The sequence below is a fragment of the Saccostrea echinata genome, unplaced genomic scaffold (genome assembly GCF_033153115.1).
Source record: "Saccostrea echinata isolate AGI-Se365-2 ecotype Australia unplaced genomic scaffold, CSIRO_AGI_Sech_v1 ptg000012l, whole genome shotgun sequence".
NCBI classification, from domain to species: Eukaryota; Metazoa; Mollusca; class Bivalvia; order Ostreida; family Ostreidae; genus Saccostrea; species Saccostrea echinata.
The window spans coordinates 7,135,220-7,157,583 of record NW_026889761.1 but is presented as its reverse complement, the minus strand read 5'-3'; the positions used below and the strand labels follow the sequence as shown (position 1 = coordinate 7,157,583).

At 36.1% G+C, this 22,364-nt stretch overlaps 8 protein-coding genes across 8 annotated transcripts; 2 read left to right on the top strand and 6 right to left on the bottom strand.

The window, feature by feature from the left end:
• Window positions 1–2,815: 2,815 nt before the first annotated feature.
• Window positions 2,816–3,244, bottom strand: LOC133185866 (histone H2A-like). The gene has a single exon (XM_061321156.1). It carries the CDS (start codon window positions 3,209–3,211, stop codon window positions 2,831–2,833), a length of 381 nt encoding a protein of 126 aa, XP_061177140.1. The 5' UTR covers window positions 3,212–3,244; the 3' UTR covers window positions 2,816–2,830.
• A 222-nt stretch (window positions 3,245–3,466) lies between these two features.
• LOC133185865 (histone H2B-like) lies at window positions 3,467–4,144 on the top strand (the record flags this gene model as incomplete). The annotated part of the gene is made up of 1 exon (XM_061321154.1): window positions 3,467–4,144. A coding segment is annotated over one exon (390 nt), but the record flags the coding sequence as incomplete, so codon positions are not given.
• Window positions 4,145–5,543: 1,399 nt separating this feature from the next.
• On the bottom strand, window positions 5,544–6,532 carry LOC133185864 (histone H4). The gene has a single exon (XM_061321153.1). The coding sequence runs from the start codon at window positions 6,503–6,505 to the stop codon at window positions 6,194–6,196; it is 312 nt and encodes a 103-aa protein (XP_061177137.1). The 5' UTR covers window positions 6,506–6,532; the 3' UTR covers window positions 5,544–6,193.
• Window positions 6,533–9,598: 3,066 nt separating this feature from the next.
• On the bottom strand, window positions 9,599–10,311 carry LOC133185258 (histone H1-like). The gene has a single exon (XM_061320371.1). The coding sequence runs from the start codon at window positions 10,219–10,221 to the stop codon at window positions 9,625–9,627; it is 597 nt and encodes a 198-aa protein (XP_061176355.1). The 5' UTR covers window positions 10,222–10,311; the 3' UTR covers window positions 9,599–9,624.
• Window positions 10,312–13,831: 3,520 nt separating this feature from the next.
• Window positions 13,832–14,260, bottom strand: LOC133185260 (histone H2A-like). The gene has a single exon (XM_061320373.1). The coding sequence runs from the start codon at window positions 14,225–14,227 to the stop codon at window positions 13,847–13,849; it is 381 nt and encodes a 126-aa protein (XP_061176357.1). The 5' UTR covers window positions 14,228–14,260; the 3' UTR covers window positions 13,832–13,846.
• Window positions 14,261–14,482: 222 nt separating this feature from the next.
• On the top strand, window positions 14,483–15,160 carry LOC133185261 (histone H2B). Its single transcript, XM_061320374.1, has one exon. The coding sequence runs from the start codon at window positions 14,501–14,503 to the stop codon at window positions 14,870–14,872; it is 372 nt and encodes a 123-aa protein (XP_061176358.1). The 5' UTR covers window positions 14,483–14,500; the 3' UTR covers window positions 14,873–15,160.
• A 1,399-nt stretch (window positions 15,161–16,559) lies between these two features.
• LOC133185259 (histone H4) lies at window positions 16,560–17,548 on the bottom strand. Its single transcript, XM_061320372.1, has one exon. It carries the CDS (start codon window positions 17,519–17,521, stop codon window positions 17,210–17,212), a length of 312 nt encoding a protein of 103 aa, XP_061176356.1. The 5' UTR covers window positions 17,522–17,548; the 3' UTR covers window positions 16,560–17,209.
• Window positions 17,549–20,598: 3,050 nt separating this feature from the next.
• On the bottom strand, window positions 20,599–21,311 carry LOC133185863 (histone H1-like). Its single transcript, XM_061321152.1, has one exon. It carries the CDS (start codon window positions 21,219–21,221, stop codon window positions 20,625–20,627), a length of 597 nt encoding a protein of 198 aa, XP_061177136.1. The 5' UTR covers window positions 21,222–21,311; the 3' UTR covers window positions 20,599–20,624.
• Window positions 21,312–22,364: the final 1,053 nt, after the last annotated feature.

Below are 22,364 nucleotides of genomic sequence, written 5' to 3'. Positions count from 1 at the left end.
TTAAAACTAAATGAAGCATAATATCCAGGCATATATATAAACCCGTCGAAACACAAAACTTTTCACAATGTCATCTGCATGCGTCGCTGATATTTTACCTAAAAATAAAAATAAATCATGCTGTTAAAATCACTCCCCAGGATTCTGCCCTTACACGTACGAATACTGTACCTGCATTAAATGGCGTTGTGTATCCAAATAATTTATATAAATACGATAAATGGCCATAATATAAGTGAGTCCTAATTTCAATTTTACAGTATTCAGTATTCATTTATTTGAATCTCTTCACCATTTTACAATAGCATATAGAGACTTACACCAAATAGATAATTTAATACATAGCAATAGCATGCGTGAATAATAAAGAACAAAAACTAGTACTTTGCTATAAATGTGAAGCATGGGAATTCTAGGCCGGGGAGCATATTTTATTTATTTTCTTTATAAACGAACACATTTTTCTCAGAAAATAGTGTTTATTGCTATTCATGATGTTTTTAAAACTAATTATATTCTTAAATCGTATGTGTTTTTCTGTTAAGCATAGCATTCTTTCTTTTTGTAGTGAAGTGCACATTAGTATGTAATGAAATTCATCTCCGATTTCTTTTAGATTACAATGGGAACAAATTCTGTCTTGTCTTGGTATATTAAGCCAACGTCCATTTTCAATTGGTAAATGATGGTTACAAGTTCGCAATCTACAAAATGTAGTTGAATCCTGTTTTGAGAAAATATTAAAATAGTTTTCAAACTTTAATTCGTCTTTGTATATTCTATAATTTAATGCTTTAGGTGAGGTTTGAAGAGTTGATTGCCAAATTTGCTTGAATTGATCAATTAATGTGAGTTTAACTTTCGCCGTTAACCATTTTGTATTATTTGAGCTTTGCTCAAGCCGAATATTAGATAGCCCACAATTATTCAGAATATTTCCAACATTTTCAAACCAGCTGATTTTTCCTCCTATTTCTTGATTTAAAATAAAGCCTAATTTATAGCATAAATTTGCAATTTTTGTTTCTTTGCCAGTAATTAATTTTGACCAGTAAGATATCATGCGTGTTTTTATTTGAATTCCCATAGGGTATCGACCAAGCTCACCATATATCATGAAATCTGGGGTTGAATCGTTTAAATGGAGTAAAAGTTTACAGAATTTTAGATGTACCCTTTCTATAATTGCATTATTTGAAAATCCCCACACTTCACATCCATATAACAATATAGGTTGAACGATTTTATCAAACAAATCAGGTTGACACTGTATTGATAGGTTATGTAATCTTCCTTTCTTTAATACTTCATATAATGCTTTTGTTGCTTTCTCAGCTATTTTCTTTTTTTGCTGTTTTAAAAGATTAATTTCATTGATAAGAAATTATTGTGAGGTAAAATTAAGCCCGATTACCATGATTCAGAATTATTCAAAATTTCGTTTGAAGTTTTCCGATTTTCCTTCTTTCCTTTTTTTATTCATTTTTGTTAAACCTGACATATCTATAGGTGTTTTAATATTTAATTGGTATTACGGTAAGGAAGTCATTTATTTATTTTTAGTGACATGTGTACATTACTTGATTTGTTCACAAACAGTTTAAAAAAAAAAAGTACATGAAAATATACATAATATTTAAATATATTAGGAGTGAAACGGTTCACCGCGGTATCGATTCACTGCGGTATTTTTTCTCGGTTTGATACACGGTGCAAAATCTCTAATTTTCGGTTCGGTTCATTTTTCGGTCGGGATCGTTATTCAGTCGGGTTTGGCATAAGGTAAAACACATTACTCAGTAAAATAAGTATAGAAAACGTAAATTTTTTATGACTGATAGCTTGTAAAATAATTTTTGACCGTCAAATAATTTTAATCAATTTCTTCTAGTCAATTTGCAAATAAAACTCGTAAAATATGTTACTAGATTTAGAAAAAGAAAGCATAAAACAACGTTGAATTTGTTTTCTTCTATCAAAATGTATCGTATCGAAAATAACCGAACCGAGACAAAATTATACAATACGTATCGAACCGTGAAGGAGGTGTATCGTTTCACCCCTAAAATATATGTATGCATTTTGTAAGTATACACCTGTGTGCTAAGATTAGCAGTGTCTGTTATATATATATATATATATATATACATACATATACATATATATTGGAAGATGCATATGACACCGAGATACATTTTACAATTAGCATTCTTATTTTTGGCATTCGATTAAAACACATGTTTTCAAAAAAACTTTGACCGGTATTCAGAGTACAAATTAAGCACAGTGCTATAAAAAAAAAAAAAAAAAAAAAAAAAAAAAAAAAAAAAAGAAGGAATTTCGTCTTCTATACCATTTCTTACCCAAATTTGTTTTAAAATAAACACAAGATTGAGTAATAATAATATGTGGATTTTTGATTGAACCCTATTGAAATGTTGTTGTATGGTATATAACACGTGTCACTCTAATAAATCATTTGCTTAGTTACTATATACCTTTGATCATTGAAAACAATTCATCGTGGCTAACATTTCTACCATGATTTCTTAACAAATCTGTGCCGTAAAATTTCAGTTTTGCATTTGTTGCGTGATGTCACGCTTACATTTTGAAATTATGTGCCACAAAAATCAATTAGGATTCACTTATGGCCTGGTACTGTATATACGTGAAATTAATGTGATATCTTGGCATGTATATTTTCATTTATTAAACATGCATTTCGTTTCTTATATTAACAGTATGCGCTCAGAGGCATCTTTTCGAAAAATTTGGGTGGCCGTGAAAACGGCCGTTTGGTATATTTGAAAGTCGTACAGACTTTTTTTTACTTGCTGGCGGACTTCTGGGTCTTCTTGGGGAGGAGCACGGCCTGGATGTTGGGCAGGACACCACCCTGGGCGATGGTCACGCCGGACAGCAGTTTGTTTAACTCCTCGTCGTTGCGGATGGCCAGCTGCAGATGACGGGGGATAATTCTGGTCTTCTTGTTGTCGCGGGCGGCGTTGCCTGCCAACTCCAAGACTTCGGCGGCCAAGTATTCAAGAACGGCGGCCAGGTACACGGGGGCACCGGCTCCCACTCTCTCGGCGTAGTTGCCCTTCCTCAGCAGACGGTGGATACGACCCACGGGGAACTGAAGTCCGGCACGGGAGGATCGGCTCTTGGCCTTTCCCTTCACCTTGCCTCCTTTACCACGTCCTGACATCTTTGATCTGTTACGAGTAGTTGACGCTCAAGAAATGAAATCAACGAATAACTCTTAACTCAGGCTTCGCGACCCTATTTAAACACGCAGGCGGATTGAACCGTACAGCCAATCGGCACGATCGTATTTTACACACTTTGTCGCTCGCCGAACAACACTAGTTTTCTCGAGGGTTCGTAATGTACTGATCGGCCGTTATCCGTCCGTGCGATATAAAACCAGCGAGGCGCGAATCGACACTCATAGTTTTCAGTTTGTATACAACCTGTAAACATGCCACCCAAAGTCGGATCTAAAGGAGCTAAGAAAGCAGCCACTAAGGCCAAGGCCCAGAGAACTGGGGACAAGAAAAAGCGCAGGAAGAGGAGGGAATCCTATGCCATTTACATCTACAAGGTCCTGAAACAGGTTCACCCAGATACTGGTGTTTCCAGCAAGGCCATGAGCATCATGAACTCTTTCGTCAACGACATCTTTGAGAGAATCGCTGCCGAAGCCTCCCGTCTCGCTCACTACAACAAGCGATCAACCATCACCAGCAGAGAGATCCAGACTGCTGTCCGTCTCCTTCTGCCCGGTGAGTTGGCCAAACACGCCGTCTCTGAGGGAACCAAGGCTGTCACCAAGTACACCAGCAGCAAGTAAACTGCAAACTTGCACTTCAGAAAAACAAAACGGCCCTTTTCAGGGCCACACAAATTTTTCGAAAAGATACTTTCAATACAGCGTTAAGAAACGTGTGTATATCAGGTTTTGTCTTAACAAGATGTTTACCTTATTTATTTTTATTTCTTAGCATTATCTGTTTTTGTCTGTAGACACTGTTCTTGCTAATTAATAATTTTGAATGTTGGTCTATGCCTGAAAATAAAAAAACACGCACACCCTCTGAAAAATAAATGAACATGTGCCCCCTCATAGTGTACATTATATATTTACAGACAGGGAATTTAAGAAAGGAAAAAAAAAAAAAAAAACAGGGCCCCAACGAATAATTTATAACACAACAGTTGCAGACGAAAACAAATTTTAGCTACACATAGGCATGTTATACTATGTGAGCCTTAAAGTAATTTAACAACAGAGCAGTTCACTTTTTTTCCCCTCTCAAGCACATGGAAGACAGCCAGAATGAATAATTTATATCATAAAGATAACAAAAAAATGTAGGTTAAAAACAGAGCACAAGCAAATTATAAATATTACCGTATGCAGTGTTTATAATTATATTGGATCATTATACATTAGAAATCATTAAGAGAAAGTATATACTTAGTAAGATACCAGTTTAAGTACTGAAACACTGAATATCTGTATCTTAGAGGCTTGTAATGAAGATGTCGTTAAGAAAGAATATGAACGAATTCCTTATTATACAGAAATAATATATTTTGCCTGGGTCTATCTTATTCAACTGAAATTTGAATTCTCTTTGTTATTTCTTTTAAATTAAATGAAAATTCCTCCTATTCTCATGAACTATGACAGACGAGGAATAATATACTATACCTCAATACATAGAAAATATATACCCTAGACAGTTTGTCAGTGTCTGTCTGGAGGATATGAACTGATACTTTTCACCCTGGCAGGTATATATAATTTTATTTGTATGAAATATGCCCTGGTGAAAGGTATGTCATACCTTCATGAACTTTCAAAAACATTTCTTAAGTAACCTAGATATTATAATTCAGTATATCAAAGGATGTGTGATGCACTGAGGCACAAAGATAATGGTAGATAAACTATAATCACCCAGAAATTGTAATTACATCTTATTGAACATTTTACGTTGTGATCAACATGTGTACAACATGTATAGAAAACTAGCACAGATTTAATATCTACTGGAAAAATATTATAGCTCATTACAGGTTATCTTCATGAAAAAAATGCATTTCAAAGGATATTGAAAAGGAATTACGTTTGAATGTCAAACATTTAAGATCCTACGGGAAATATACAAGTAATCAAATAAACTACATTCTTAAGACCTAGCGTCTTCAAGTTGTGTTTCACATTTCTGCATATGAATATTTCAAAGTCATCTCTGTTTAAACATTTTGCTTTGTGTGTGTTGGTTTGTTTTGCACAGGAATGAGGATCAAGATAATCATTTCAAACAATGCTAGTTCTGGGACATCCCTGTATAAAATAAACATGTATATTTAGTGGTATTACGAAATATATCGCGCAAGTATGGGTCATAGTTTTTTTTTCTTGAGATGATGTTTTTGACTGTGTGGTGTACTTTGTTGCCATACTACTATTACATGTGGTGTCTATGTTGGAATCCAAATGTAATAGAATGAAGAACAACAACAACATCGTGAAGTCATGCTTTATTGTTGATAGAGGCATGTAAATGTAAAGATGATAGACCTGCACTGCAAATAACCACTTGCTCAATGCATAGGAATATACAGCACACATAAAACGAAAGACAACTCTTGCTACCTTGTCAAAGTACATTTAACCGTACGAGTTGTTGTATACGCGAATTTTGTCTCTGTATTGACAGGGATACTATTTCAATATTTACAGCTTTCGACGATATCTCAGGAAACTGTAACAACGTGCAGGTTATTAAATTGATATTTATCTACCAGATGTGTCCTTGGAAATAATCAACTAGAGCATGGGACTTTCTTGTCTGTTTGTATTTTCCCCATGCAGGCCCCCCTTTTTCTGATCAAAAATCTTACATGGGAACCTAATGTAAATCAATAATTATGAAGATATTGTAATTATTTGTTTTCCCCTACCCTGTGTACAAGTTACTGCAAGGCTATCCGAATAATATGCCTTCTTCCAGTGACATTAAATCAAAATTCTTTTGCTCACTAGAAATGAATATAGAAAAATTAACACCTTCGTTTCTTTAACACGTCTGCTCAGAGGTATCTTTTCGAAAAATTTGGGTGGCCGTGAAAACGGCCGTTTGTTCTTGCTCTTGGAGGCACAGTATGGTAGGGGTATCTAACCACCGAATCCGTAGAGGGTACGTCCTTGTCTCTTCAGGGCATAGACAACGTCCATGGCTGTGACGGTCTTCCTCTTGGCGTGCTCCGTGTAGGTGACAGCATCACGAATGACGTTCTCGAGGAAAACTTTCAGGACTCCACGGGTCTCCTCGTAGATGAGCCCAGAGATACGTTTGACTCCACCTCTGCGTGCAAGACGGCGGATGGCGGGTTTGGTAATACCCTGGATGTTATCTCTCAGGACCTTCCTGTGACGCTTGGCGCCCCCCTTTCCAAGACCTTTTCCTCCTTTACCACGTCCAGACATAATTCTGCTCTCAGTAGATAATCTTCTGAAATGTGAGGGCTAGGGGAGAGATCGTGGTATATATAGCGCTAATCAACGACGTGCTAGAAGCAGTGGTATCTTGAAAACTTCGGCAGTGCAATTTTCACGTTCCGAAGGCACAGTGTAAGCTAAAGCGCGATTGGTTCGCGCTCTGCGCGCCTTGCGTATTTGCTTTTGTTGACATTTTTTTCGTGTACCCTTGAGCTGTTACTAAATCATGTACTTGTCTATATAGGCAAATCTTAAATTTCAGTAGTTCATTATATATGATTTCATATTTTTGCGGGGGTTCTGTATACTGTCATATTTTCAGGGAAATAATTTAAAACAATATTCTTTAATGCAAGACACATTTAAATAATACATCTCGTAATAAATAAAATATCACGTTACCAACTCAGTACATGTTATTCTCTGTATCTCTCTTTATTTCTTTTCAATTATTAATATTATTATTAGTAGTAGTATTTCTTTACGCAGAATAGAAATGTAATAAATATATATATGCAAATGTTTCAAACAACTGACCATATTTATTATTATCTGTCAGAATATTACTCTCAAAACAGTATCCATTGTGTCATATTGTTTATCACGCTCTCTGAATTTAAGCAAAATATGTATAACCATGCATGAATCACTTTTTTATCATTATTATTTCTGTTAACGTGCCTTTAGAATTGCTTGGGATACATGTACGTAATTTTTACAGTGTATTGTTTCTCTCTCAAACTGTTGTGCGACACTCGTTTCATGCGTGTTTTCGTTTGTTTGTTTTCTTTATATATAATACGAGTATAAGCTGCCATAATTATGCAATTATGCCAGTATTCAAGACACTATCATATCTGTGTGTTTCCTTGCATTCATATACAATAAACAATATTTCGCCAATAACACCTGACATAAATTATGTGGTCAATATACTTGTGCTCTTTGTTGTCACGTTTCTAATTAGTGCTGTTAAAGAGGGCATCTTTTCTAAATATTTTGGTGGCCGTGAAAACGGCCGTTTGTGTGTTTGTCCGAGACAAGAAAATGTTTAAGCTCTCTCGCCACGGATACGTCTGGCAAGCTGGATGTCCTTTGGCATGATGGTCACTCTCTTAGCGTGGATAGCACACAAGTTGGTATCCTCAAAGAGTCCGACAAGGTAGGCTTCACTGGCTTCTTGGAGGGCCATGACGGCAGAGCTCTGGAAACGCAGATCTGTCTTGAAATCCTGAGCGATTTCACGGACAAGACGCTGGAATGGGAGTTTCCTGATCAACAACTCGGTGCTTTTCTGGTACCTCCTGATCTCACGGAGAGCGACAGTTCCTGGCCTGTATCTGTGGGGCTTCTTAACGCCACCGGTGGCTGGTGCGCTTTTGCGGGCTGCCTTGGTAGCCAGCTGTTTTCGTGGGGCCTTGCCTCCAGTAGATTTTCTTGCAGTCTGCTTGGTACGTGCCATCTTCTCTGAGTTCAGATAAAATGAATGACGAGAGCAAGCGTTTACTATAGTTTTATACGGTTTGTGGCTCTTGAATCGAAATCAGCGCGCATTAAGTAAGGATGTTTGCGATTGGTTGGGGGTTAAGAAAGACACCTTGCGATTAGTCGCGCATAGCGTGCTTCCATTGGTCTTAGCTGGAATCATTTCAATCCACCTTTTTTGCACAGATTTTGTACTTGGTTAAAATCAATGTTAAATTCTCTATATAAAATAATCTAATAGACCCACTGTATTGAAAGATGTACGATCACAGTAAATATGATAATAACCATGAAGATAGACATATAAACACTCCCTATGCTTTTTATTTTTTTTTAAATATATTTATTTATTTATTTATTTATTTATTTATTTATTTATTTATTTATTTATTTATTTATTTATTTATTTATTTATTTATTTATTTATTTATTTATTTATTTATTTATTTATTTATTTATTTATTTACTTATTTATTTATTTATTTATTTATTTATTTATTTATTTATTTATTCATTCATTCATTCATTCATTCATTCATTCATTCATTCATTCATTCATTCATTCATTCATTCATTTATATTATTTTTATTATTATATCAATGAATATTACTTTAAAATTTCCTCATGAAATGTTTTTCAGGCCATAATGTTTTACTTTATACATGATCCAGTGTTTGCTGGATTCGACATCCTGACTCATAAACCAGCTCATCATTGCTTTGCTTTCTTTATCCCCACCCCCACCTTAACTTCTGTATGTGTTTATCACTTTAGACTTTAGAAAGTTCAAGAATTTGAATATTTATCAAATTTTGAAGTCCTGTCAAAACAAAGCTTCAAGAAGTTGTTCAAAAACATTGATTTTGTAGAAATATTTGATGTTTGTTGACAAGCCCTGGTATGCATGTGGTTTTGCTTTCAAGAATCTTGTGACCATTTACAGTTTACACGGACACTTGCATGAAAAAAGTCACTGCCTTAGAAATTCATTTTAGTCGTACCAGAGTATGCTTCATTAATTCATTCTGTGTGTGACGTGAAAGCTAGGAAATAAAACCAATTCTAAAATATCAAAGAAGACTTCTGTTCTGTACATTGAATGGAATTACACTGCAACAGTCAGTGAGTGTATGTGTGTGAGAAGGTGTGTGAAAATGGTCTATCATATATAATAATTCAAACTTGACCTGATATTATGTACATTATAAACAAAAATTAATTCACACACTTTTTTAATCATCATTCATTTCACTTACTGCTCCTCCCTATTATTTAGATTATTGTTCAATCAGGAATTCATGTGAGATATGCATGCAATTACATAAATTACCATGAGCACATAATCCTAGTTTACACCTAGACAGTGTAGGCATTTGTGTAAGATATATTGTTAGTGAAATTGTAATATTTCACATGTTTGTTTAGTTTAAATTTTCAACACAGACCTCTGCATTCCAAATATTAAAATGAGAAAGAGAGGGAAAAGAAAGGCAATGATTATGCAAATGTTTCGTTAACGAATGTTTTTAAGGCATCTTTTCTAAAAATGTGGGTAGCCCTGAAAAGGGCTTTTTAAATTTTGTTTTAAGCGTAGACAGTCTGCCTGGAATGCGAAGACTGCTTATTTCTTGGCGGCTGCTTTCTTGGGAGTCTTTGTCTTCTTGGCCGCTGCCTTCTTGGGGGTCTTGGCCTTCTTGGGTTTGGCTGCTGCCTTCTTTGGAGACTTGGGGGCTGCCTTTTTCTTGGGGGACTTGGCTTTCTTGGGTCCGGCTGGTTTCTTGGCTGCTGCCTTCTTCTTTGGAGTCTTGGCCTTCTTCTCTCCCGCAGGCTTCTTGGGCTTGGTGGCGGCCTTCTTGGGCTTGGCTGCCTTGGGTTTGGCTACCTTTTTGGCTTTAGGCTTCTTTTCGGTCTTGGGTTTGTCTCCAAGTTTGAAGGAGCCACTAGCGCCTGTGCCCTTTGCTTGCTTCAGAGCGCCTTTCTTAACTCCGCTCTTCAGGGCCATTTTCAGGTGGGCGTTGATAGAGTTAACATCGTTGCCCACTTTGTAGTTGGCCATGATGTACTTGAGAATGGCCTGTCGAGATGAGCCACCACGTTCTTTCAGAGATGCAACAGCAGCGCTAATCATGTCAATGTACTTGGGATGTGCAGCGGGCACCTTAGGCTTTGCGGCCTTCTTCTTGGCTGGGGACTTTGCTGGAGGAGCAGTATCGGCCATGGCTACTGACGAGAGTAAAACGTCGACTTACTTCTCAGGAACTGTGAACAGTGAAATACTCGGGTCACACGCACTTGCTGTTTTTGTTTACACTGAGCGCGGACCGCCTAGAAAACATCTAGTTTGTCGAGACGTTTGTTGTTTTGTTCATGGATGTGTGTTTCAATGTGGGTATTTGCATCCGCGCTGCAGCTCAAGGAATGAACTTCACCACATAACATGAGCAGAATCCCAGCCTTTACATTTCTCTCTACCATTCTATCTATTTACATTTTAAGATCGTTGTAACTGTAGTGTTTAAATTCAGGAAAATACGCCTCCAAACTGTCATGTTTGAATTTCGGGGTACGATTAAAGCTAAAAATTTTGCTTCAAAGGACAAAAATCAGGGATGATTTCTTTTATTTTTTTATTAGACACATTAAAGAATGCCATTTGGATCTCCCCGTCTTATAAAAATTCTTAGTTTGCCCTCCAACTGCGAGAAATTCACAAAGACTGTGTACTGTGTCATACCTGCCTATTTAGACATGCGGTATAGACGACTGATAGACAATATGGAAATTACTTTTTCTTAAACTCTTAATTTCCGTTATTATTGTTGTTATTTTTAAATCATATTCATTCTTTCTTTTCTTTTTCGTGCTTGTGCGTTATGCTGACAAGTTTTCGCATTTCCCTGGTGCATTATACGTGTAATTAATTTTATACATTGCATACTCAAGCTATTTATTTTGCAGGACACACTGTTATATTTCAGGAAGTTGTAAGAACTTGTTTCCAATCGATAAAAAAAAATATTTAAAACTAAATGAAGCATAATATCCAGGCATATATATAAACCCGTCGAAACACAAAACTTTTCACAATGTCATCTGCATGCGTCGCTGATATTTTACCTAAAAATAAAAATAAATCATGCTGTTAAAATCACTCCCCAGGATTCTGCCCTTACACGTACGAATACTGTACCTGCATTAAATGGCGTTGTGTATCCAAATAATTTATATAAATACGATAAATGGCCATAATATAAGTGAGTCCTAATTTCAATTTTACAGTATTCAGTATTCATTTATTTGAATCTCTTCACCATTTTACAATAGCATATAGAGACTTACACCAAATAGATAATTTAATACATAGCAATAGCATGCGTGAATAATAAAGAACAAAAACTAGTACTTTGCTATAAATGTGAAGCATGGGAATTCTAGGCCGGGGAGCATATTTTATTTATTTTCTTTATAAACGAACACATTTTTCTCAGAAAATAGTGTTTATTGCTATTCATGATGTTTTTAAAACTAATTATATTCTTAAATCGTATGTGTTTTTCTGTTAAGCATAGCATTCTTTCTTTTTGTAGTGAAGTGCACATTAGTATGTAATGAAATTCATCTCCGATTTCTTTTAGATTACAATGGGAACAAATTCTGTCTTGTCTTGGTATATTAAGCCAACGTCCATTTTCAATTGGTAAATGATGGTTACAAGTTCGCAATCTACAAAATGTAGTTGAATCCTGTTTTGAGAAAATATTAAAATAGTTTTCAAACTTTAATTCGTCTTTGTATATTCTATAATTTAATGCTTTAGGTGAGGTTTGAAGAGTTGATTGCCAAATTTGCTTGAATTGATCAATTAATGTGAGTTTAACTTTCGCCGTTAACCATTTTGTATTATTTGAGCTTTGCTCAAGCCGAATATTAGATAGCCCACAATTATTCAGAATATTTCCAACATTTTCAAACCAGCTGATTTTTCCTCCTATTTCTTGATTTAAAATAAAGCCTAATTTATAGCATAAATTTGCAATTTTTGTTTCTTTGCCAGTAATTAATTTTGACCAGTAAGATATCATGCGTGTTTTTATTTGAATTCCCATAGGGTATCGACCAAGCTCACCATATATCATGAAATCTGGGGTTGAATCGTTTAAATGGAGTAAAAGTTTACAGAATTTTAGATGTACCCTTTCTATAATTGCATTATTTGAAAATCCCCACACTTCACATCCATATAACAATATAGGTTGAACGATTTTATCAAACAAATCAGGTTGACACTGTATTGATAGGTTATGTAATCTTCCTTTCTTTAATACTTCATATAATGCTTTTGTTGCTTTCTCAGCTATTTTCTTTTTTTGCTGTTTTAAAAGATTAATTTCATTGATAAGAAATTATTGTGAGGTAAAATTAAGCCCGATTACCATGATTCAGAATTATTCAAAATTTCGTTTGAAGTTTTCCGATTTTCCTTCTTTCCTTTTTTTATTCATTTTTGTTAAACCTGACATATCTATAGGTGTTTTAATATTTAATTGGTATTACGGTAAGGAAGTCATTTATTTATTTTTAGTGACATGTGTACATTACTTGATTTGTTCACAAACAGTTTAAAAAAAAAAAGTACATGAAAATATACATAATATTTAAATATATTAGGAGTGAAACGGTTCACCGCGGTATCGATTCACTGCGGTATTTTTTCTCGGTTTGATACACGGTGCAAAATCTCTAATTTTCGGTTCGGTTCATTTTTCGGTCGGGATCGTTATTCAGTCGGGTTTGGCATAAGGTAAAACACATTACTCAGTAAAATAAGTATAGAAAACGTAAATTTTTTATGACTGATAGCTTGTAAAATAATTTTTGACCGTCAAATAATTTTAATCAATTTCTTCTAGTCAATTTGCAAATAAAACTCGTAAAATATGTTACTAGATTTAGAAAAAGAAAGCATAAAACAACGTTGAATTTGTTTTCTTCTATCAAAATGTATCGTATCGAAAATAACCGAACCGAGACAAAATTATACAATACGTATCGAACCGTGAAGGAGGTGTATCGTTTCACCCCTAAAATATATGTATGCATTTTGTAAGTATACACCTGTGTGCTAAGATTAGCAGTGTCTGTTATATATATATATATATATATATACATACATATACATATATATTGGAAGATGCATATGACACCGAGATACATTTTACAATTAGCATTCTTATTTTTGGCATTCGATTAAAACACATGTTTTCAAAAAAACTTTGACCGGTATTCAGAGTACAAATTAAGCACAGTGCTATAAAAAAAAAAAAAAAAAAAAAAAAAAAAAAAAGAAGGAATTTCGTCTTCTATACCATTTCTTACCCAAATTTGTTTTAAAATAAACACAAGATTGAGTAATAATAATATGTGGATTTTTGATTGAACCCTATTGAAATGTTGTTGTATGGTATATAACACGTGTCACTCTAATAAATCATTTGCTTAGTTACTATATACCTTTGATCATTGAAAACAATTCATCGTGGCTAACATTTCTACCATGATTTCTTAACAAATCTGTGCCGTAAAATTTCAGTTTTGCATTTGTTGCGTGATGTCACGCTTACATTTTGAAATTATGTGCCACAAAAATCAATTAGGATTCACTTATGGCCTGGTACTGTATATACGTGAAATTAATGTGATATCTTGGCATGTATATTTTCATTTATTAAACATGCATTTCGTTTCTTATATTAACAGTATGCGCTCAGAGGCATCTTTTCGAAAAATTTGGGTGGCCGTGAAAACGGCCGTTTGGTATATTTGAAAGTCGTACAGACTTTTTTTTACTTGCTGGCGGACTTCTGGGTCTTCTTGGGGAGGAGCACGGCCTGGATGTTGGGCAGGACACCACCCTGGGCGATGGTCACGCCGGACAGCAGTTTGTTTAACTCCTCGTCGTTGCGGATGGCCAGCTGCAGATGACGGGGGATAATTCTGGTCTTCTTGTTGTCGCGGGCGGCGTTGCCTGCCAACTCCAAGACTTCGGCGGCCAAGTATTCAAGAACGGCGGCCAGGTACACGGGGGCACCGGCTCCCACTCTCTCGGCGTAGTTGCCCTTCCTCAGCAGACGGTGGATACGACCCACGGGGAACTGAAGTCCGGCACGGGAGGATCGGCTCTTGGCCTTTCCCTTCACCTTGCCTCCTTTACCACGTCCTGACATCTTTGATCTGTTACGAGTAGTTGACGCTCAAGAAATGAAATCAACGAATAACTCTTAACTCAGGCTTCGCGACCCTATTTAAACACGCAGGCGGATTGAACCGTACAGCCAATCGGCACGATCGTATTTTACACACTTTGTCGCTCGCCGAACAACACTAGTTTTCTCGAGGGTTCGTAATGTACTGATCGGCCGTTATCCGTCCGTGCGATATAAAACCAGCGAGGCGCGAATCGACACTCATAGTTTTCAGTTTGTATACAACCTGTAAACATGCCACCCAAAGTCGGATCTAAAGGAGCTAAGAAAGCAGCCACTAAGGCCAAGGCCCAGAGAACTGGGGACAAGAAAAAGCGCAGGAAGAGGAGGGAATCCTATGCCATTTACATCTACAAGGTCCTGAAACAGGTTCACCCAGATACTGGTGTTTCCAGCAAGGCCATGAGCATCATGAACTCTTTCGTCAACGACATCTTTGAGAGAATCGCTGCCGAAGCCTCCCGTCTCGCTCACTACAACAAGCGATCAACCATCACCAGCAGAGAGATCCAGACTGCTGTCCGTCTCCTTCTGCCCGGTGAGTTGGCCAAACACGCCGTCTCTGAGGGAACCAAGGCTGTCACCAAGTACACCAGCAGCAAGTAAACTGCAAACTTGCACTTCAGAAAAACAAAACGGCCCTTTTCAGGGCCACACAAATTTTTCGAAAAGATACTTTCAATACAGCGTTAAGAAACGTGTGTATATCAGGTTTTGTCTTAACAAGATGTTTACCTTATTTATTTTTATTTCTTAGCATTATCTGTTTTTGTCTGTAGACACTGTTCTTGCTAATTAATAATTTTGAATGTTGGTCTATGCCTGAAAATAAAAAAACACGCACACCCTCTGAAAAATAAATGAACATGTGCCCCCTCATAGTGTACATTATATATTTACAGACAGGGAATTTAAGAAAGGAAAAAAAAAAAAAAAAACAGGGCCCCAACGAATAATTTATAACACAACAGTTGCAGACGAAAACAAATTTTAGCTACACATAGGCATGTTATACTATGTGAGCCTTAAAGTAATTTAACAACAGAGCAGTTCACTTTTTTTCCCCTCTCAAGCACATGGAAGACAGCCAGAATGAATAATTTATATCATAAAGATAACAAAAAAATGTAGGTTAAAAACAGAGCACAAGCAAATTATAAATATTACCGTATGCAGTGTTTATAATTATATTGGATCATTATACATTAGAAATCATTAAGAGAAAGTATATACTTAGTAAGATACCAGTTTAAGTACTGAAACACTGAATATCTGTATCTTAGAGGCTTGTAATGAAGATGTCGTTAAGAAAGAATATGAACGAATTCCTTATTATACAGAAATAATATATTTTGCCTGGGTCTATCTTATTCAACTGAAATTTGAATTCTCTTTGTTATTTCTTTTAAATTAAATGAAAATTCCTCCTATTCTCATGAACTATGACAGACGAGGAATAATATACTATACCTCAATACATAGAAAATATATACCCTAGACAGTTTGTCAGTGTCTGTCTGGAGGATATGAACTGATACTTTTCACCCTGGCAGGTATATATAATTTTATTTGTATGAAATATGCCCTGGTGAAAGGTATGTCATACCTTCATGAACTTTCAAAAACATTTCTTAAGTAACCTAGATATTATAATTCAGTATATCAAAGGATGTGTGATGCACTGAGGCACAAAGATAATGGTAGATAAACTATAATCACCCAGAAATTGTAATTACATCTTATTGAACATTTTACGTTGTGATCAACATGTGTACAACATGTATAGAAAACTAGCACAGATTTAATATCTACTGGAAAAATATTATAGCTCATTACAGGTTATCTTCATGAAAAAAATGCATTTCAAAGGATATTGAAAAGGAATTACGTTTGAATGTCAAACATTTAAGATCCTACGGGAAATATACAAGTAATCAAATAAACTACATTCTTAAGACCTAGCGTCTTCAAGTTGTGTTTCACATTTCTGCATATGAATATTTCAAAGTCATCTCTGTTTAAACATTTTGCTTTGTGTGTGTTGGTTTGTTTTGCACAGGAATGAGGATCAAGATAATCATTTCAAACAATGCTAGTTCTGGGACATCCCTGTATAAAATAAACATGTATATTTAGTGGTATTACGAAATATATCGCGCAAGTATGGGTCATAGTTTTTTTTTCTTGAGATGATGTTTTTGACTGTGTGGTGTACTTTGTTGCCATACTACTATTACATGTGGTGTCTATGTTGGAATCCAAATGTAATAGAATGAAGAACAACAACAACATCGTGAAGTCATGCTTTATTGTTGATAGAGGCATGTAAATGTAAAGATGATAGACCTGCACTGCAAATAACCACTTGCTCAATGCATAGGAATATACAGCACACATAAAACGAAAGACAACTCTTGCTACCTTGTCAAAGTACATTTAACCGTACGAGTTGTTGTATACGCGAATTTTGTCTCTGTATTGACAGGGATACTATTTCAATATTTACAGCTTTCGACGATATCTCAGGAAACTGTAACAACGTGCAGGTTATTAAATTGATATTTATCTACCAGATGTGTCCTTGGAAATAATCAACTAGAGCATGGGACTTTCTTGTCTGTTTGTATTTTCCCCATGCAGGCCCCCCTTTTTCTGATCAAAAATCTTACATGGGAACCTAATGTAAATCAATAATTATGAAGATATTGTAATTATTTGTTTTCCCCTACCCTGTGTACAAGTTACTGCAAGGCTATCCGAATAATATGCCTTCTTCCAGTGACATTAAATCAAAATTCTTTTGCTCACTAGAAATGAATATAGAAAAATTAACACCTTCGTTTCTTTAACACGTCTGCTCAGAGGTATCTTTTCGAAAAATTTGGGTGGCCGTGAAAACGGCCGTTTGTTCTTGCTCTTGGAGGCACAGTATGGTAGGGGTATCTAACCACCGAATCCGTAGAGGGTACGTCCTTGTCTCTTCAGGGCATAGACAACGTCCATGGCTGTGACGGTCTTCCTCTTGGCGTGCTCCGTGTAGGTGACAGCATCACGAATGACGTTCTCGAGGAAAACTTTCAGGACTCCACGGGTCTCCTCGTAGATGAGCCCAGAGATACGTTTGACTCCACCTCTGCGTGCAAGACGGCGGATGGCGGGTTTGGTAATACCCTGGATGTTATCTCTCAGGACCTTCCTGTGACGCTTGGCGCCCCCCTTTCCAAGACCTTTTCCTCCTTTACCACGTCCAGACATAATTCTGCTCTCAGTAGATAATCTTCTGAAATGTGAGGGCTAGGGGAGAGATCGTGGTATATATAGCGCTAATCAACGACGTGCTAGAAGCAGTGGTATCTTGAAAACTTCGGCAGTGCAATTTTCACGTTCCGAAGGCACAGTGTAAGCTAAAGCGCGATTGGTTCGCGCTCTGCGCGCCTTGCGTATTTGCTTTTGTTGACATTTTTTTCGTGTACCCTTGAGCTGTTACTAAATCATGTACTTGTCTATATAGGCAAATCTTAAATTTCAGTAGTTCATTATATATGATTTCATATTTTTGCGGGGGTTCTGTATACTGTCATATTTTCAGGGAAATAATTTAAAACAATATTCTTTAATGCAAGACACATTTAAATAATACATCTCGTAATAAATAAAATATCACGTTACCAACTCAGTACATGTTATTCTCTGTATCTCTCTTTATTTCTTTTCAATTATTAATATTATTATTAGTAGTAGTATTTCTTTACGCAGAATAGAAATGTAATAAATATATATATGCAAATGTTTCAAACAACTGACCATATTTATTATTATCTGTCAGAATATTACTCTCAAAACAGTATCCATTGTGTCATATTGTTTATCACGCTCTCTGAATTTAAGCAAAATATGTATAACCATGCATGAATCACTTTTTTATCATTATTATTTCTGTTAACGTGCCTTTAGAATTGCTTGGGATACATGTACGTAATTTTTACAGTGTATTGTTTCTCTCTCAAACTGTTGTGCGACACTCGTTTCATGCGTGTTTTCGTTTGTTTGTTTTCTTTATATATAATACGAGTATAAGCTGCCATAATTATGCAATTATGCCAGTATTCAAGACACTATCATATCTGTGTGTTTCCTTGCATTCATATACAATAAACAATATTTCGCCAATAACACCTGACATAAATTATGTGGTCAATATACTTGTGCTCTTTGTTGTCACGTTTCTAATTAGTGCTGTTAAAGAGGGCATCTTTTCTAAATATTTTGGTGGCCGTGAAAACGGCCGTTTGTGTGTTTGTCCGAGACAAGAAAATGTTTAAGCTCTCTCGCCACGGATACGTCTGGCAAGCTGGATGTCCTTTGGCATGATGGTCACTCTCTTAGCGTGGATAGCACACAAGTTGGTATCCTCAAAGAGTCCGACAAGGTAGGCTTCACTGGCTTCTTGGAGGGCCATGACGGCAGAGCTCTGGAAACGCAGATCTGTCTTGAAATCCTGAGCGATTTCACGGACAAGACGCTGGAATGGGAGTTTCCTGATCAACAACTCGGTGCTTTTCTGGTACCTCCTGATCTCACGGAGAGCGACAGTTCCTGGCCTGTATCTGTGGGGCTTCTTAACGCCACCGGTGGCTGGTGCGCTTTTGCGGGCTGCCTTGGTAGCCAGCTGTTTTCGTGGGGCCTTGCCTCCAGTAGATTTTCTTGCAGTCTGCTTGGTACGTGCCATCTTCTCTGAGTTCAGATAAAATGAATGACGAGAGCAAGCGTTTACTATAGTTTTATACGGTTTGTGGCTCTTGAATCGAAATCAGCGCGCATTAAGTAAGGATGTTTGCGATTGGTTGGGGGTTAAGAAAGACACCTTGCGATTAGTCGCGCATAGCGTGCTTCCATTGGTCTTAGCTGGAATCATTTCAATCCACCTTTTTTGCACAGATTTTGTACTTGGTTAAAATCAATGTTAAATTCTCTATATAAAATAATCTAATAGACCCACTGTATTGAAAGATGTACGATCACAGTAAATATGATAATAACCATGAAGATAGACATATAAACACTCCCTATGCTTTTTATTTTTTTTTAAATATATTTATTTATTTATTTATTTATTTATTTATTTATTCATTTATTTATTTATTTATTTATTTATTTATTTATTTATTTATTTATTTATTTATTTATTTATTTATTTATTTATTTATTTATTTACTTATTTATTTATTTATTTATTTATTTATTTATTTATTTATTCATTCATTCATTCATTCATTCATTCATTCATTCATTCATTCATTCATTCATTCATTTATATTATTTTTATTATTATATCAATGAATATTACTTTAAAATTTCCTCATGAAATGTTTTTCAGGCCATAATGTTTTACTTTATACATGATCCAGTGTTTGCTGGATTCGACATCCTGACTCATAAACCAGCTCATCATTGCTTTGCTTTCTTTATCCCCACCCCCACCTTAACTTCTGTATGTGTTTATCACTTTAGACTTTAGAAAGTTCAAGAATTTGAATATTTATCAAATTTTGAAGTCCTGTCAAAACAAAGCTTCAAGAAGTTGTTCAAAAACATTGATTTTGTAGAAATATTTGATGTTTGTTGACAAGCCCTGGTATGCATGTGGTTTTGCTTTCAAGAATCTTGTGACCATTTACAGTTTACACGGACACTTGCATGAAAAAAGTCACTGCCTTAGAAATTCATTTTAGTCGTACCAGAGTATGCTTCATTAATTCATTCTGTGTGTGACGTGAAAGCTAGGAAATAAAACCAATTCTAAAATATCAAAGAAGACTTCTGTTCTGTACATTGAATGGAATTACACTGCAACAGTCAGTGAGTGTATGTGTGTGAGAAGGTGTGTGAAAATGGTCTATCATATATAATAATTCAAACTTGACCTGATATTATGTACATTATAAACAAAAATTAATTCACACACTTTTTTAATCATCATTCATTTCACTTACTGCTCCTCCCTATTATTTAGATTATTGTTCAATCAGGAATTCATGTGAGATATGCATGCAATTACATAAATTACCATGAGCACATAATCCTAGTTTACACCTAGACAGTGTAGGCATTTGTGTAAGATATATTGTTAGTGAAATTGTAATATTTCACATGTTTGTTTAGTTTAAATTTTCAACACAGACCTCTGCATTCCAAATATTAAAATGAGAAAGAGAGGGAAAAGAAAGGCAATGATTATGCAAATGTTTCGTTAACGAATGTTTTTAAGGCATCTTTTCTAAAAATGTGGGTAGCCCTGAAAAGGGCTTTTTAAATTTTGTTTTAAGCGTAGACAGTCTGCCTGGAATGCGAAGACTGCTTATTTCTTGGCGGCTGCTTTCTTGGGAGTCTTTGTCTTCTTGGCCGCTGCCTTCTTGGGGGTCTTGGCCTTCTTGGGTTTGGCTGCTGCCTTCTTTGGAGACTTGGGGGCTGCCTTTTTCTTGGGGGACTTGGCTTTCTTGGGTCCGGCTGGTTTCTTGGCTGCTGCCTTCTTCTTTGGAGTCTTGGCCTTCTTCTCTCCCGCAGGCTTCTTGGGCTTGGTGGCGGCCTTCTTGGGCTTGGCTGCCTTGGGTTTGGCTACCTTTTTGGCTTTAGGCTTCTTTTCGGTCTTGGGTTTGTCTCCAAGTTTGAAGGAGCCACTAGCGCCTGTGCCCTTTGCTTGCTTCAGAGCGCCTTTCTTAACTCCGCTCTTCAGGGCCATTTTCAGGTGGGCGTTGATAGAGTTAACATCGTTGCCCACTTTGTAGTTGGCCATGATGTACTTGAGAATGGCCTGTCGAGATGAGCCACCACGTTCTTTCAGAGATGCAACAGCAGCGCTAATCATGTCAATGTACTTGGGATGTGCAGCGGGCACCTTAGGCTTTGCGGCCTTCTTCTTGGCTGGGGACTTTGCTGGAGGAGCAGTATCGGCCATGGCTACTGACGAGAGTAAAACGTCGACTTACTTCTCAGGAACTGTGAACAGTGAAATACTCGGGTCACACGCACTTGCTGTTTTTGTTTACACTGAGCGCGGACCGCCTAGAAAACATCTAGTTTGTCGAGACGTTTGTTGTTTTGTTCATGGATGTGTGTTTCAATGTGGGTATTTGCATCCGCGCTGCAGCTCAAGGAATGAACTTCACCACATAACATGAGCAGAATCCCAGCCTTTACATTTCTCTCTACCATTCTATCTATTTACATTTTAAGATCGTTGTAACTGTAGTGTTTAAATTCAGGAAAATACGCCTCCAAACTGTCATGTTTGAATTTCGGGGTACGATTAAAGCTAAAAATTTTGCTTCAAAGGACAAAAATCAGGGATGATTTCTTTTATTTTTTTATTAGACACATTAAAGAATGCCATTTGGATCTCCCCGTCTTATAAAAATTCTTAGTTTGCCCTCCAACTGCGAGAAATTCACAAAGACTGTGTACTGTGTCATACCTGCCTATTTAGACATGCGGTATAGACGACTGATAGACAATATGGAAATTACTTTTTCTTAAACTCTTAATTTCCGTTATTATTGTTGTTATTTTTAAATCATATTCATTCTTTCTTTTCTTTTTCGTGCTTGTGCGTTATGCTGACAAGTTTTCGCATTTCCCTGGTGCATTATACGTGTAATTAATTTTATACATTGCATACTCAAGCTATTTATTTTGCAGGACACACTGTTATATTTCAGGAAGTTGTAAGAACTTGTTTCCAATCGATAAAAAAAAATATTTAAAACTAAATGAAGCATAATATCCAGGCATATATATAAACCCGTCGAAACACAAAACTTTTCACAATGTCATCTGCATGCGTCGCTGATATTTTACCTAAAAATAAAAATAAATCATGCTGTTAAAATCACTCCCCAGGATTCTGCCCTTACACGTACGAATACTGTACCTGCATTAAATGGCGTTGTGTATCCAAATAATTTATATAAATACGATAAATGGCCATAATATAAGTGAGTCCTAATTTCAATTTTACAGTATTCAGTATTCATTTATTTGAATCTCTTCACCATTTTACAATAGCATATAGAGACTTACACCAAATAGATAATTTAATACA

What these genes read in the sequence shown, in the direction of transcription:
- LOC133185866 (XM_061321156.1), bottom strand. Translation starts at nt 3,211, where the DNA reads ATGTCAGGACGTGGTAAAGGAGGCAAGGTGAAGGGAAAGGCCAAGAGC.
- LOC133185864 (XM_061321153.1), bottom strand. Translation starts at nt 6,505, where the DNA reads ATGTCTGGACGTGGTAAAGGAGGAAAAGGTCTTGGAAAGGGGGGCGCC.
- LOC133185258 (XM_061320371.1), bottom strand. Translation starts at nt 10,221, where the DNA reads ATGGCCGATACTGCTCCTCCAGCAAAGTCCCCAGCCAAGAAGAAGGCC.
- LOC133185260 (XM_061320373.1), bottom strand. Translation starts at nt 14,227, where the DNA reads ATGTCAGGACGTGGTAAAGGAGGCAAGGTGAAGGGAAAGGCCAAGAGC.
- LOC133185261 (XM_061320374.1), top strand. Translation starts at nt 14,501, where the DNA reads ATGCCACCCAAAGTCGGATCTAAAGGAGCTAAGAAAGCAGCCACTAAG.
- LOC133185259 (XM_061320372.1), bottom strand. Translation starts at nt 17,521, where the DNA reads ATGTCTGGACGTGGTAAAGGAGGAAAAGGTCTTGGAAAGGGGGGCGCC.
- LOC133185863 (XM_061321152.1), bottom strand. Translation starts at nt 21,221, where the DNA reads ATGGCCGATACTGCTCCTCCAGCAAAGTCCCCAGCCAAGAAGAAGGCC.